The sequence below is a fragment of the Spea bombifrons genome, chromosome 1 (assembly GCF_027358695.1).
Source record: "Spea bombifrons isolate aSpeBom1 chromosome 1, aSpeBom1.2.pri, whole genome shotgun sequence".
NCBI lineage: Eukaryota > Metazoa > Chordata > Amphibia > Anura > Pelobatidae > Spea > Spea bombifrons.
Genome location: NC_071087.1, coordinates 48,097,693 through 48,114,999, shown reverse-complemented (window position 1 = coordinate 48,114,999; position 17,307 = coordinate 48,097,693). Strand labels below are relative to the sequence as shown.

Here is a 17,307-nt window from a genome sequence, read left to right as displayed (position 1 = left end):
TAAAAAATATTAAAAAAATTGAAAATGTAAAATTTGATAAAAATGTAATAAAATTTTAAAATAAAAAAGACCTCAGTGATGTCACCATGATATCATAAGAGGAATCATCCAGTTCAAGAAAATATGTCCACAAAATGTAAATGAGGAAGCCCTAAAATTTGTGCTGAATCTTCTCAAAAACCTTGGCATGAAAAGAGTTAAAATACCAGCACTTGAAATACACTGGAGTGTCTAGGTTTCGAAGATGTCACAAATAGGGCATGGGCACAAACTGACCAGATGTCAAAATGAAAAAAATTGTGCACCTCCCAAATGTGACCTTTTAGCCCTCAAACTGAACACATACTGGGGTGTTGTTGAGCAGTGACATATGCCAGGAACTATAAATTCATACCTGAAGTATTATGCGTTTGAAATGCTCTGCCGGAAAATAAAAGTGTTATTACTGATGTCCGCTAGCACAGAATCAACAACCAAGGAAACATTCAGCCTGTACAACTGGGATGGACGTTCTAATACAGCTCACATCCCATTGAAACCACATCGACAGAGAGTATTTGGGTTTACGTAACGGATTCAAATAGAAAGTAAGTTAACCACATAGCCTGTGACTTTCCTGAATGTCTCAGAATCTCAGGCAACAAGGAAGAGGCATTGGAAGCATACAGTAACAAATCATCTGCAAAGGCTGTAAGGTTAACTTCTCTCCATACTGTCACGACACCACTAAACATGCGAGCATTGATCAAAAACCGAATGAAAAGATCCAATGCAATACTGACATTCTACTATTTGCATAATATATCAGTGCTTGTGCAGCATTTTGACCACTGTTTGCTTTTACAAGAATCTTACATTTTTTTCAACGCTTGATTAGCTTACTTTAAAAGATGTCAAAAGAGTGCTAAGCAAATGTAAGCATGCCTTATAGTATTTCAAGCTCCAGTGTTAGTGACCTGTTATCCATGCTTGCAAGGTTTATTTGAACAGCTACAGGAGAGTTGTAAAACACACAGGTACTCAGAGATGTTAAAAAAAAAAAGTTGAGGCAATTGGGACTAAGCTTGGAAGGGTTTATGGAGTGTAATACCTACACAGGAAAACAATTAGTGTTTGCTTCTTTGTCTAGTGTGCCTTCAATGCTAGCAACATCTCACTGAGAAATACCACAGGGTTTCTTACCAGTTTTTTTATACTCGAAATCCCTGCTTTAGCACGGGTGACTGAATTAAGAAGGTCTTTACGTTCTGATGAATTCAAGTTCAGGGTGGAGGAGTCTCAAGATCAGTTCATTTATAAAGTTTCCACGGCGAGATTAAATTATATTCCATAATATACTGAAGTGAATTGCTGGGGTACAAAGTTAAGTATCAGAGACGCCACCAATAAAATGTGTGGGCCCTGCGCAAGTAACCTGTGTAAAAGCTGGTGAATAAATAAAACTAGCAGTGTACTAACAACAAATAAAGATATGTATTACTTTGAAATGATTGTAAAAATGTACGCAAAAGGTACCTTCAAAACTGGCTAGCAAAAACATGAGATGAATGTAAGACATTAGTCAGGAAAATCTCATAGCGAGCATACCTTCAGGTAACCGTTTCCGGTGAATTCACATGCGCGCGTGTGTGTGTATATATATATATATTAAGGACGAAACAGCTGTCCATGAGTGGTGATCTGGGTATTGCACCTCTTGTTTTGTCTAAAGGCTGTCTTGTACAGCGTGCAATTACTTTTAAGGGATCCATGTATAAAGTGGATATAGAGGCAAAGGTGGTAATTGTCAACCTTATTTGTATGCACCTACCCAGAATCCCTTGTGTTTGTGGCAGCACCATGAGATTTCTGAGGGAAAAACAAGCCTTCTGGCTTGTCTGGTGTCTGTAGAAGAGTGTTTAATAATACTTCTACTACCATATATATATATATATATATATATATATATATATATATATATATATAAATATATATATATATTTGCAGCTCAAAAAAAAAGAAAACAGAAAGATGGAGTATTTAGTTGACGTTGATACCTTTTATTGCAATGGAGAAACATATTTAGAGTCTTACAGGGAGATCTGCCCAATTGCATGTAAATGCAGGGGCACTCCTGAACCAGAGAACCTTCTTAACGTCCATATTGACAGGATTGGTTACTAGTGTTATGTTGTAAATTTTGGGTTAACTATAATACTGAAGGCGCTGTTGACAGAATCTGTAACTTTTTTCTCTAGATTGTAAGTTCACCTGTTGTTTCTGTTATGTTACATACTACTTGTTATATCCTGTCTACCCATTGCACATCACTACAGAATATGATGACACTATACAAAACAATAAATAATAACAATTCGTACTTTATATTGTATTTATATAAAGGTGTAGAAACACTGCAGCAGTCAGTACCATGGACAACTGCCCTAGTTAGAAACAGGGGAGGTTGATTCTGTTTGGGTCATTGTGATAATTTACCTCAGAATATGGATGATATCATGCTCCCGTAGTGACGTTGACAGTCCCCCTGCTGCATTCAACCCGGATCTCTTCACACCTCACAAAAAAACTCACAAACCTGTCATAATTTGCCATTCTTTTAGTTACAGGCCTATAGAAGACTATTATAACCATATATACGAGCTTGGTTTTAGTATTTCCTCTTCATATGGACAACACTAAACTAAAAGTGATTGACAGTGGTGAAGGAAAAAAAAACTGAGAGAAACCGGTATGAACTGGCCCACGATTTACACAAAATCACAGTTATTAAAACAAGCTACAAGTGTGCTGTTGTTTTTGACCCAAACAATAACACAACATACGTGTGCGTGTGTGCAAGGAGAAAAACAAACGCGCATAACATGCATATTTTCGTTTCAAAGCAATTTATCACATCTGTTCCGTATGAATTATCTTCCTCCCTCACACCGAACGCGACAGTAAGCGGGAATTTCCAGCCAGGAAGTGAGAACAAACAGCTACTTCTTCACAGTGAAGGCAGAAGCCACACACACACAGCTACAGACACACACACACACATACTCACACACCTCCAGCCCAACGAGAAGCAGCGAGGAGGAGGAGAATCCTTCACGGCTGTGATCTCACCAGCATTACCCGCCCCTAGCTCAGAAAAAAAAAGAAACAAGGAAACTGAAACGCTCTCGGGGGAAGAAGCACACTGGGATCCAGGATTCGCACTTTCCTAGCACTGGATGCTATGGAGAACTGACAGGGAGAAGTGCTTGGGGACTCACCATCTAGAGAAGACAACCCATCATCTCTGATACTATATGTGGTAAGGATTACATCAAGGACGGGAGGACTGACCAGAGCAAGTGACAGTTACAGGTAAGTGGACTCTTCGCAAGTACCTTAAAGTCTGAAAAGTCACAACACTGTTTATTTCATTAGTAGAAGCCATACATTCATTATTGGTCAAACCAGAGGAACTTCCTCAAAACCCCTGGCCACATGTTCTGGAACAACATGGTGGGTACATCTAGAGGTGGTGGATATGTTAGCACTGGTGATAATGGCCCATTAGAACTTTGGGCTCTCCTTTGTGGAATGTTTGGGGGCTTCAGTGTATCCCAGAATGATGTGTTGGGGGGACTTGCTCTCCCCATATCTGTTTATTGTACTTTTCTATGATTATTATCTCCTAGATAACATAGGTCTTCTTAAATGCATGTATATTTTTATTAAAAAGTGATCTTAACCCTCTAGATTTGACAGTACGGGAGGGGGGGTACACACCCCACAGGGATATAGACAAACCTCATGGCCTCATGTGACACACATGGACAATTTAGCTTTTTATTCATATATATAAAAGATGAAACAACCGACTAAATCACGTCGGTCATACAGGGAAATATGTTTGCGAGTTCTACAATATGTGGCTTATGTACAGAAAAAATGCAAGAGACTACACATTCCTTAGATGTTGGATAGCAACGTGATGGCATCTGGAACTTTTCTTGACTTGCATGTGTACTTTAGACTTCAGGTACCAGTTACTTATCAGCGTTCTTTCTAGAAACACATAACCATGTCAATGTGGTTCCAAGTTTAAAAATATATAGATCACACAGAGTTGGATATTGGGCATAAATTGTCCTTGACACGTTGGTTACGGATTTTATCTTTATAGTTTTGTCATTTAAAAAAACATTTAAAATATTTTTTTATAATTGTTACATGTATATATTTTTTTCTGGATTATTTCCGTAATTTTGCATTAACAATTATTTTCAAAATATTTAACAAATACCTGGAATAATGGATTTGGAGCCAATTTCAATACACATAAAAGAATATGCAGAAAAGACAATGTTACGTCCGTTCTATAAATGGTTTACGTTTGAGTTCAACGTTTTTTGTTTTGACCTATGTGGTGTATTTTCTTTAAAAACCGTGCACATTACCAAGAATAAAGGTTAAATGGATACTGTTTTTTTCTGTATTCAGACTTAACCAAACAAGAAATTCCCCTGAAAGTTTGAAATAAAAATATCTGGTGATTCAGATTAATGTATTTCCTCTAAATGTGCCACTGTGCCACTACAGGGTCCCTACTGTAAATGTATGGATGTTAATTGTAACCAAGCTCGACTGATTTTTAAGTTAACATATAGATATGTTAATACTCTTGATTTCATTTGGTGCCCGCCCCCTTTTTCTGGTTGCGCTATGTCATGTTTCATGATGCAACCATGTACTGTAAGGAAGTGCTGTCCACATTTCTATGGTATCTGGCAGACATATAAGGCATGTTGAATGCTGTAACAAATTTAATTTCCAGGGTTTGGCAACCTCATTGTAAATAAAAGACATTTAAGAATAAACTTGATTTTATAAGAAATGTAGTATGTGTTTAAAACTCCCTATAACAGTTTAAACAACGCAGGTGCCAGGTTGGCAATATTTTTAGAAGCCAGGGCTCTCGGCTCTGGGGTTTGGTCCGGTGTATGTAATATACATGTTAAGTGGTGTGTAAATGAACTGTGGTGCTTAAATGATGGTGAGGAGGTAGTGTGGGGGTATTAGTATAAGAAGAGCTTGTTTACGTAGAATACTGCACACATTTAGGTTATAAAGACATATACTGAATAATGAGCTGCTGGTGCAGTAGTTGCTGGTATTGTCAAGGCAGATGTTGAGGTGCTCTAGGGAAAACTGTCCTCATGCACTCATTTCCCTATTCACAAAAGTTGAGCTGCTTTTATCTTGTGTTAAATGCTGTCAGTCTTCACATTGTGAGTCACCCCAAGTTATATTCAACTCAACAGTACCTGAGTCAATGTGTGAATTAATCATTGAGTCTGACATTTGAGTTGAAGTTGGGAATTAATGGTCAGTTCTCTAAAGCAAGGCTAGGGGTACAGTTGGTTGCCACGTTCTACGTCAACTTTTTCCTTCTAATGTTTTTAGTTGATTTTGCAGGGTTGAAACCCTTTTGATACATGACTGAAAACTTGACAGCTATTTGTTTGAACGTTGAGTTGTTGGGAGTCAAGTTCATTTTAGCAAATAGACAAATTACTTGATTTAGGTGATGTTGGCCTGAACAGTCTGACTCAACTGTCAACTTTGTGAATATAATTCATGAGATCCATGCTGATTTTTAACAGGGCCCATACAGCCTAGGCAAATATAGACTGGGCAATATATGTATTTCAGGGATATTACTATGTTTTTATTGCAGCAAAGCTAAAATGTCATACATACGCTAAAGGCATACAGCACTCTATAAAATAGGACAGGGAACCTAAGCCTACTCAACATTACTTGACAACCCAAATTTTGTTGACCTCATGGCTAACCATATGTTTTGTTACTTGTATGATAAATGTATTTTACATGATACAAAATGTGGAAAACAAAAAGTTGTGCACCATAGTGAGATGAGTTTGCTCCCTGATCAAAATCAGTTCAGATAAATGAAATTTTAATTTGATTATGGTCTTAGAATACTGAATGTTTGTGACAGAAAACAAAAAGAAAAGGAATAACATCTCTCCATTTGTTGGAGGATGATTTATTTGTTGATGCTGAAATAACTTCATGTGTTATTTTGCTCTTGCTCAACAAAAATTAGGTTATGGAGTGTCTAAAATGATGTAATGGAAGCAATAATATTATATTTCTTTACTTGAATATTGAGTACCCTTGTATTTTGTAATTTGGATCTGTGTACTAGGAACAATTTCCAGCCCGCTTTCCTTTTTATAAAACTTACATTTAACAAACCGAGTATTATACTATATAATAACTCTTCTGGTCTTAAGTACAATGAATGCACCTTTTACCCCAATTACAGACCCACTCATTGATGTTTGAATTAGAAACCCTGTTGTTAAGATTTTAGCTATCAATTGTCACTTAACAAATTGCACCTACATTTATCTTGGCGGCCTTATGGTTTTCTAGCCTTGTCTTATATTCAGGTTTGCCTTCCCATGTCTATCCCATGTATGTTTCCATTCCCTCGCCATATTGGCTTCTAACCATTGCATTCAAGTCAATGAATAAGATAATGCATCCTCTAAGGGTTCTAGGGCTGCTATGGCACGGGAGTGTAAACCATGCTCCTTTGCTACCAGTGATCATTTTAGGAAATCCTTCCATTAGGCACAGAAAGGATATTTTTCAGCAGGTTTTTTGTTGAAAACTTTTTATAATTTATTTTTCAACTGGACCCCTTTCTGAAGCTAAAAGTGGAAGTTTTGGCCCATTCAGCAATCCCTGCCAAGTTACCTAGTAATATTATGGCACTTAAAGCACTTTCAGAACACAAACATTAGATTGTTAATTTTGTTTTTCATGTCATCATCTTATAAATTCTTTATAACAGCAAATACAATGTTAAATCCGGTTGTATAGTCCATTAAAGAGTGGACAGAGTTAAGAGCCCTGATACGGCCCAGTGACAGGCATCTTGTGTCCCACTGCTAGGTCCTGACCCCAAGTTTGTAGAGCCCTGCAGTAGATAGATATCACCCCTACACACACCTGAGAGATTTGGAGGTATGGGGTTATAGTTAGGGTTTATTTGCTTTTATTGCCCACAACTCATCTATGAATCTCAAGTTTTAGCTCACCTGTCCCATTACTAAGGAAAAATCTCGATCAACATTTTAGTTTAATAGCCACTCACAGTGGCAGTCCAGAGCCAAAATGTGGGGCAGATTTCTCCAGCATAAGTGAACCAACAATCCCAAATGTATTTTTTTTAAATGTATTTTATTTTTTGAGGAGCACTTAATCCTCCATCACTCCACCCCGGTCTCCTGCTTTGAAATATATTTCTGTACTTTGTGTCTTTATATATTGGAATGTTTCTATCATTACTCTCCACTCTCCTCCGAAGCAGTATACAAGTCAGAGCATTGATACATCAGCATTTCCCTTTGTCAAGAGAGGGTTAGGCATTTCTGGTAACGTTGTAAAACCCCTTAATTTGCTAGTTTCACCACAGCCTATTAAATGACAAGTTTATTTTTCTACATCAGCATTTTTTATTTTTTTTTCTAAAGATCTGAGAGCATTAAGGCCCAGATTAATGGAGACGTGAGAAAACACAAATGAAATCATTTCATAAGTCTATGAAAGAGGAAATCTCATAAAAAATGTTTATTCTTGCATTTTAATTACATTGTTTTACATATTAATGTAGTGTAACACTCAAGCTGTGGTTTTATTTTCATGTTGTCCCAACAATCTTTATGGGAAAGATGCCATTTTTCCCATAAGCCTTAAATAGTTTGAAGGCCCTCTGGGTGATTAATATTTAGTTGTTTACCAAAAGACAGTATGATGAGAACAAATACATACAAAAAAATTGAGCGGTTGAAACCTTGTTGTTGAAACAGAAAATGACAATATATATATATATTTTTAAAAGATAGTAGGAGTTTCTCTTTAAGCTAACGAGTTATGAGATAAGACACAGTATAAGACTCTTGCATAATCTTGCTTATCAGTGTTAGTGCCACTTCACACTTTCATTACCTTTGTTTTGTGACTTTAGACATAGATAATAAACCTGTGGTACTGCAGAAACAGTGGACGGGATGATATTTCTTACATAAAATCAAAAATCACTTTGTAAGAAACATTTGGGGTACAAACTGTTTTACTTGGGGGTACCAAGCAACCCTGAATGAGACTATGAAGACTTTCCACCTTGACTGTTGACTAAATACAGGTTAGGGCAGATATATACCAAGGCAAGCTTACTAAAAGTCTGACTTTTGTCAATGCTCATTGCAAAACTTACACGTACTGGGCATTGCCTTTTTCAAAATGAAAGTAAAATAATTATCTAGGAGTGCCAAATCGATACTGGAAATAACAACAGCATTCCTTTTGGCGCTGCCAGTTAGCTTCTAAGATACAGAAGTGATTGCCCCCCAGAAGAAGCTGCCATCCTCTTCAATGATCCAACTTTTTCCAGACTGATATGTATTAACCACGTTTTGCAGGGGTCTTCGGTAATAAACATGGAATTGTGCCATGTGTTCTGAGAACTTCAGTCTGATGGCAAGGTCCAATAGTTTCCAATACAGCCTTTGATGACTTCTAGGATTTTAAAACATATACCTATGTTTTGTGTATCTGTTAACCCCAACATGTCAGTGAATGTAAACCTGTATTGTAACATCTTCTTTTTTTTTAGTAAAGATACGTTAATAGCTAGCTGACGTATAATGGATTGCAAGCTTTGAGTCTCTTTTTGAGGCAAATTATACCAGTAATATGCCTATAATGTATCTGAAGAAGAGACCTAGATAGTCTCGAAAGCTTGCAATTCATTATACGTTAGTTAGCCAATAGAGGTATGATTTTTACCAAATGAGCTGGACAAATTTTTCATTGCCTTTTTGGTCCTTTTGTTTTCTGAAAACAGATTTCATTTCCTTCTCTTTTGGTTCTCTTTTGGTTCGGAGAAAATTCTGAGGGATATTCACGCTTTCTCACACTCTCAATGTTTCCCTACTTTTTCCGCCGACCACCTCCCTCTCTTCTTCCTTCGTCCGCTTCTCCACAGTATCAGCTCCGTTAACCAGGCTTCTGCAAAAGAGCAGAGCCTGTCCCAGTGGTGCACATTGAGAGAGAGCATTGGAGAGTGAAAGTGTGAGAGAGCGTGAGTGAAAGTATGAGTAAGAGGGAGTGAGAGTGAGAGTGAAACCAACAAATGCAAACAAAAACTGAGTTCTCTGCTTTGTTTTCGTTCGTTTAGTTTTCTGACGTTTTCATTTTCGGATGTTCGTACAAATTAGCGAAATTGGCAAATTTTGTTAAAATTCATACAAATCTGATTGCACAAGTCTTCAGTGAATCAGTCACTTTCACTTAATAACACTGCATTTCTGTCTCCTTTGTGACAAGAGTCTAGAATTTTTTCATATGTGTGTACTGAAATCTACATTCAAATTAAGCAGATGGCATAAATTATCCAATGAAGTGACCTCTGATTTCTTTAATTATGCACCACTTACATCTACAGTATGTACATATTTTTAAGTACTTAACTGGCATGTTCTAGTGAGTTTTTCTAATGAGTGATTTCTAATGGCCATGTCTTGTCATGGCCAACTGTCCCCCAGGCTTTAAGATCTGTATCATTTTGTGCAACAATCAGTTTGCGTTTGCATGTTGAGAAAGAAAGTTGGGGGTGCTGGCCTTAAAGTCATGTTATTTATATAATGCCTAGAAACTAATGTGGCCCCTCCTCCTCCTCTCCTGCTCCTTAAAAGAGGCATGAATGGGGTGTGGCCATGATAAGGGGCGGGGTTAGCCATTTAAAGGGTCAGGTCCAGCTCCATGGTGGACTTTTGAAGAACTTGACTTTGAAGCTTCGCCTGTTTTCACATTGGGTGAAACACTGTATGTTTGTTTTGTAGGTCACAGATGGCAAAAATGTTTGATATTGACGACCAGGTAAGATTCACCTATTTACTTCTGTTTTAATTCTGCTTTGCTTCATATATACATTTATGAGTATTTATGAGTATATGAATTTTACTTGACATATTCATGTGAATTTTTTTACTTATGGAAAAAAAAAAAATACGGCTAAGGCTTTCACACGGAGCATGCTTAAAAACAGGAAGTAATGTTTTACAACCGGTTATCTTGATTCAACTTTGAGCACTCAGAGATGTCATTCAGTTATATGTTTACTTATTTCCTGAATTCTGGAAAACATGGACGATTTTCTTTTTCACGGATAAGTCTGTTTTTCATTAAGATTAAGGTGACCAGATTTTTCAAATTAGCAAATAGTAAAAAAAAAACTATTTTATAAGCATATTTTCTAACTAAATATTCTGTGTATTTGGTATGTGTTTATGAAGCGATTGTATGATATATATGTTATTTCTCACATTTTGTCCATGACAAAAAAAAAAAAAACACTTCTTAGAATCTTTTCGGCATGTCCAGATTAAGAGCATCATGGGCCTGATGCTGAGGATATTGGTGGACCTTTTTATGGAAATAAATAAAATAGACAGAATCTTCACTCCTCAGCATCCATGTGATAAAGATGACATCAGTGCTAGGCAGATAATATAGGACAGAATCTTATGTGATGGGATTGGGAGTACATCAGTACACTAAAAAAAAGTAATTATACATTTAGTGCCACTAATCCTTTTTAATAAAATATGGAGATTGAAATAGAATAAATAACACAATACATTTTACTTTTCCTCTCACTGATTTCTGCGCCTAGAAAGTTTTGTGTTCTGAAGTGACTACAAATTGAAGAAGATGTTTTATCTCTGGATACATAAAAAGTAAATAGTTAAAATTATTTCTACAGTAAGTAAAGTGCCAGGAAACACCAGGACAGGCTCTGCCACACTGACACCCAAACACACACATCAGGACAGGCTCTGCCACATTGACACCCAAACACACACGTATCAGGACAGGCTCTGCCACACCGACACCCAAACACACACACCAGGACAGGCTCTACCACACCAACACCCAAACACACACACACCAGGACAGGCTCTGCCACACCAACACCCAAACATGCACACCAGGACAGGCTCTGCCACGCCGACACTCAAACACACACACCAGGACAAATAATACCACACACAGCAGGACTGGCTCTGCCACACCAACACCCAAACCCACACAAATCAGCACTTGCTCTGCCACTCCAACACCCAAACACACACACCGGGACAGGCTCTGCCACATTAAAGAAAAAGTATTTTCCACACTGCTTTATCGTTGACCCTCCTCCTTTTGTATTTTTGCCCCCTGTGTATTGCCCCCAGCCAGCATTATGTATTTATGCCCCCAGTCTGCCCCTCCCTTTAGTATTGATTTATTTAATGGCCCCAGCTGCCCCCCTTATGTATTGATTCTGGCAGGTCAGATAAAATGCTGCCCTGCATGAGTCTATACATCCCCCATAATCCAGGGCAGCATTCTATCTGCGCTGGTCAGCAATATGTAAACGTTGTATGTGTCCTGGAAAACATGGCCGATGTGGTCACCCTAATGCGCCCTCTTGTTTAGTATTGATTGATGTGATGCCCTCAGCGAGCAGCTCCTTGTAAATTAATGCCCCCACACCCTTGCATATTGCCCCCTTTAGTATCATGTCAGCCCTGGCACCAAGATTGCATTCACAGGACCTTCCCAACACCCAGATTGGAAGCATAGGACTTGCCATCTTTGCCCCCAAACACCCTGCATGTGGCATTCCAGCCTCAAACAACCTCCATATGGCATCCTAGCCTCAAACAGCCTCCCTGTGCCATGCCCCCCCTTACACATCCATGCTATCAGACACATTAATTCATTTACTCATTCACAAACATTAATTCACTCATTCATATACTCATTTACAGATACGCATTCATTCACTTGTTCACAGATACTCATTTATTCACTCATTCATCGATACTCATTCCATCATTCACGGATACTCATTCATTCCCTCAATCACGCATACTTGTTCATAGATCCTCCCCCACTCCCTTACCTGACCTGCAGATCTCCTGGTGCGACTTGCAGACTTTCCCATGGGCCGCTGCTTCCCTCAAAGTGCACAGGCTGCGAGCCACTTCTCTTGTACCGCCCAGGGGAAGCAGCAACGGAGCAGGGTCATGTGACGTCAATCGACGTGGCTCTGCTGGGTTCCTGCTTCCCCTGGGCGGTAGAAGAGACTTTGCTCGCACAGTGTGTGAGAGCAACGCACAGGTAAGCAGTTGCGACTCCTGCAACCGTGGTTGCTGCAGGCTTTTGCCCCGCATTAAAGACAGCTCTGGGGGTCTTGCAGCCACATTGGCTACTTCAGTGCGCAGCCGGCCCACCGAGAAATTTCGTGGTGGGCCAGCCATGCCCTGACTGGGCCTATTTTCAGGTAGGGGTCTAGAGCTGCAGCTCCATCAGCACGTACGTTAATCTGGCCGTGCATCTGGGTACGTCTGGTCACCCTAATTTAGATGTAGATGCAAAGGGGCAATAACTAAACACAATTGTTCTAATGTGTATATATTAAAGATGTACAGTATGTGTGCTATTCCGTTTGGCTAATTTCCGAGTTGGTACAAACTGAGGTTTTTTAAAAAAAATACTTCAATACCTTTTTAAACTCATCTCCTGTTATACCTTACTTGACCATAGTTTTTAATGTAAGTTTTCTCCCTCTTCTGTAGATTATATAATATTCATGGAATATCCATGAAGGGCAGTATTGTTACATAAAAATGATGACATGATCATGCTGACTGTTTTTTCACTGGAACAACGATTATTCTGCCAACATGCCCACATTCCCCATTTTCTCTTTACAGATATTGGATCCCTTTTTTAGAGGGCCTGGATTTCATGATCAAATGCTGATGACTAGTGACTCACCAATGCAGACATGTAGAGGTACTGCTCTTATATTATGTTCATAGAAGTATCAGTGAGAATTTTCTAACCAAGAGTCAGTGAAGTTCTGTCTTTGGCTGTAAGGTTGTTGCTTATGGAAAAGGGTGTGCAGAAGAATTGTTGCGCAATGGTGTTTCAATTCTAGGTGTGGTTTTAATGTTTTTCCTGTTGTGTGGATGTTATATATATATATATATATACCTAGTTATGCACATCTGCCCCCAGGCTTGCCACTCTGCCCCAGAAATGCCTTATACCCCCCTATTTGCCACTCTGCCCCATGATGCGTCTTTTAACCCTCTATATGCCACTCTGCCTCCAGAAATGTCTTATACCCTCCTATATGCCACTGTGCCCCATGATATGCCTTTTAACCCCCTATATGCCCTTCTACCCCATGATATGCCTTATACCCCTATATGACACTCTGGCATATAGGGGGTTAAAAGGCATATCATGGGGCAGAGGGGCATATAGGGGGTTAAAAGGCATATCAGAAATGTCTTATACCCTCCTATATGCCACTGTGCCCCATGATATGCCTTTTAACCCCCTATATGCCCCTCTGCCCCATGATATGCCTTATACCCCTATATGCCACTCTGGCATATAGGGGGTTAAAATGCATTTCTGGAGATATATATATACTGCTAACAGCAATCACACTCCTATCAAGCCAAGGCAGCCAGTACATGCTGGAACCTGGGGATGTTAGAAGTGTGAGTACAGCCTCCCTATGCCATGCTACCACCCCCACCCCCCTTACACATCCATGCTATCACACACACACACTCATTCACAAATATTTAAATACTCATTCATTCCATTAATCACACATACACACACACGCTCAAACCCCCCACCCCCCTACCCCCTTACCTGAACTGCAGATCTCCCACTCGCAGACCTCTGCAGGGGCCCGGCTGTGCGAGCAACTTCTCTGGCCCCGCCCCCAGAGGAAGGAGGGGGGAGGTAGAGTTATGTGAGGACTGTGCTAGCCTCCTGTTTCCTGCTGCTAATAGCAGAGACGCTGCTCGCGATCAAAGCCCGGTAAGCAGCACGGCCGAAGCAGAATGAGGTCTGATTAGAAGACGACCTCGATTATAAGACGAGGGGTATTTTTCAGAGCATTTGCTCTGGAAAAAACCTCGTCTTATAATCGAGCAAATACGGTATATATATTATATGTATGTTTTAGAAAGACAACTTCTCAGCGGTATAAAGAGAATGAAATATACCGTTTATCCCCAATATAAAGCATGTTACTTCATTAGTATTACAGGGAAACCTATCCAGGGCCGCCTTTATTATTTATTGGACCATGGGAAAGCATTTGCTCAGCCTTCCCCCCCACTCCTTGGCATACAATCACTCCCTCCACTCCAACACCAAAAAAAATCCACCAAAAAAACAAAAGTACTCACCGAACTGACACTACAGATTATGAGTAAGCTCTCAGAGTCAGGTCGCCCCCCCACACACACACATACACGCAGAGGCGCAAAATGCTATGCAGATTGCATAGCAAAAGAATGGTGTCGTTCCGGTAAGTGACCTGAAACGGTAATGCGAGTCGTGATCAGGGCTGGCCCCCATGGTGCTCCTTCCCCTGTCATCATCCCCATAGTCCCTTTGTCCCTTCCTTTACTGTACCGCATGTACCTCCTTCATGTTGTTTAGGTATGGATCAAATGAACATCACATGGAAACACAACATTGCAGGTACAGAGCAAGTAAATAACAGACAAACACAGCCTTGCAGGTATAGATCAAGTGAACTCAGCATTGAAGGTAATGCATGGAAACCCTAAATTGCAGACATAGATCACAGGTCACAAAACCCAAACCCAAGCTCTAGCACCCAGATTGCACACATAGGACTTGTCCCAGGACCCAGATTGCATCCACAGGACCTGCGTAGAACCCATATAGGATGCATAGGACTTGCCATCTTTGTCCCCAAACAGCAAATCTGTGCCATCTTTGTCCCTAAACAGCCTTACTGTGCCATATCTGTCCCCAAACAGCCTCTGTAGGGCATATTTTCCCCCCAAACCGCTCCCTACTTACACATCCATGTTATCACACACATACTTATTCATTTACTCATTCACCCGTTCACAAAAACACATTCATTCACTCAGTCACACATACTCTTCACACTCATATACATTTTCTGTGCCGCTTACAGACTTCCGCAGGGGCCCGCTGCTTGCGTCTGAATTGCTCGCACACTGTGAGAACAACTTCTCTTTTACTGCCCAGGGGAAGCAGGGTCATGTGAAGTAACATAACGTGGCTCTGCTGGGTTACTGCATCCTCAAGAGTAGTGCAGTACAACAGAAGTGTCGCGGACAGTGTTCCAACCCCCGCGACCGTTGCTGTTGCAGGTTCAAGGGGCAGCTGCTATTGGCCCTCCCAGGAATGAGCTGCCCCTTTTGCCCTGTGTTAAAGAAAGCCCTGGAATTATCTGCTTTTTAATTGTTCTAACAATCCCCTGTGTTCTTTTGTTTGTAGTGGATGGACCATACATTGAAATCTTAGAGCAACCTAAACAGGTATTGAAAAAAATCAAATAACTACCTTTAGCATTAAGGTTTACTCACTTATGGATAGCGTGGTTCATTATGGCCCCAGCTATACCCTATATGCTTTGATTTTGTTGGTTTATATTCAGGGTTTGAAATGTGTCAGAAGTCTTTGTGGCTGGGTGAGTTAGGAATCAAAGATGGTTATGGGGCAGCACACTTTAGAGTGAAGGCTTTTTAAAATATAATAATATCCACCGATCAGACATAACATTATGACCACCGACAGGTGAAGTGAATAACTGATAATAATAAGTGATAATTTTATTAACATTGCACCTGTCAGTTGGTGCGATATATAAGGCAGCAAGTGAGCATTCACAACTTAAAAGTTGATGTATTAGAAGCAGAAAAAATGGCTAAGCGTAAGGATCTGAGAGACTTTGATAAGGGCTGTAACGGGTTCACCAAGAGAGTTGTAGTAACTCCCAGAGATCACCCACCTGTATCCTCCTGTTGTCCCCGGAATCACTTCCAGCACCAGTCAGCATGCGCACCTTGGAACCCTGCTATGTGTACCCAATAAGTAGACACAACTACCTTGAACTGAGTACAGCAGGAATCAACAGTTTATTGTTGTAAAACATAGACTGATATAGCCACAGAACTTCATTAACATAAATTAACATTGATAAACAGGTAGACAACCCAACCTTTAATCCCCTTTAGCTACTGAATATCCCCCTGGTAGCCATCCTGTTAATGGGATTAGTTTAACAATGGAGTTCCTGCCTGTTTGGCAGCCAGGCTGGAGCCATCTCTGAGTACCTTGGGCCCCTGTATGACAGATCATTCTGTCACAAGGGCCAAATTGTGGCCAGATGACGGTCAGAGCATCTCCAAAACTGCAGCTCTTGTGGGGTGTTCCCAGTCTGCGGTGGTCAGTAACTATCAAAAGTACTCCAAGGAAGGAAAAGCATTGAACCAGTGACAGGGTCATGGGGGGCCAAGGCTCATTGATGCACATGGGGGGCAAAGGTTGGCCCATGTGGTCAAATCCAACAGTCGAGTTACTGTAGCTCAAATTGCTGAAAAAGTTAATTCTGGTTCTGATAGAAAGGTGTCAGAACACACAGTGCATCACAGGCTAGTCAGGGTGCCCATGCTGACCCCTGTCCACTGCCGGAAGGGCCTACAATGGGCAAGTGAGAATGAGAAATGGGCCACTGAGCAATGGAAGAAGGTGGCTCATTCTGATGAATCGCATTTTTTTTACATCACATGGATGGCCAGGAGCGTGTGTGTTGCTTACCTGGAGAACACATGGCACCAAATGCATCCATGGAGGCCCCACCTCTTCTTCAAGATGCTGACATCTTGGTGCCACAGATACCACAGCACACCTTCAGTGGAGTCCATGCTTTGATGGGTCAGGGTTGTTTTGTCGGCAAAAGGGGGACCTACACAATAATTTGCAGGTGGTCATAATGTTATGGCTGATCGTTGTATATAATATAATAATATAAATAATAAATTATTAAACTAAATTAAATTATTACTAAATAAAAATACAGGGATTTAAGTGTTTTGTATTTTTTGTTATTTGACCAGACCATATTTTTAATGAGCAGTCAGGAGGAGTGTTTTATTATTTCCATTGTGATTTCTCCAGAATTGCTTTTTTACACAGATTGTTAATTATTTTTATTATCTTGGCTAACTGCACTGTTTCTCTGTACAGAGGGGTTTCCGTTTTCGGTATGTGTGTGAAGGTCCATCACATGGCGGATTGCCTGGTGCCTCCAGTGAAAAGAACAAAAAATCCTATCCACAGATAAAGGTTTGTTTTTTCAATAGTTTAAAT

At 40.0% G+C, this 17,307-nt stretch overlaps 1 protein-coding gene across 2 annotated transcripts in view; it reads left to right on the top strand.

The window, feature by feature from the left end:
- Window positions 1-2,924: 2,924 nt before the first annotated feature.
- Window positions 2,925-17,307, top strand: part of NFKB1 (nuclear factor kappa B subunit 1) — a 48,766-nt gene continuing 34,383 nt past the window's right edge. Inside the window, exons 1-5 of one of the 2 annotated variants that reach the window (XM_053461537.1) lie at window positions 2,925-3,298; window positions 9,912-9,948; window positions 12,834-12,915; window positions 15,433-15,473; window positions 17,185-17,283. In XM_053461537.1, the coding sequence (XP_053317512.1) occupies window positions 3,294-3,298; window positions 9,912-9,948; window positions 12,834-12,915; window positions 15,433-15,473; window positions 17,185-17,283 (264 nt within the window). In that variant the 5' untranslated portion in view covers window positions 2,925-3,293. Of the gene's footprint in view, window positions 3,352-9,911; window positions 9,949-12,833; window positions 12,916-15,432; window positions 15,474-17,184; window positions 17,284-17,307 lie in introns of both variants that reach the window. The other variant, XM_053461538.1, reaches the window with a different exon arrangement.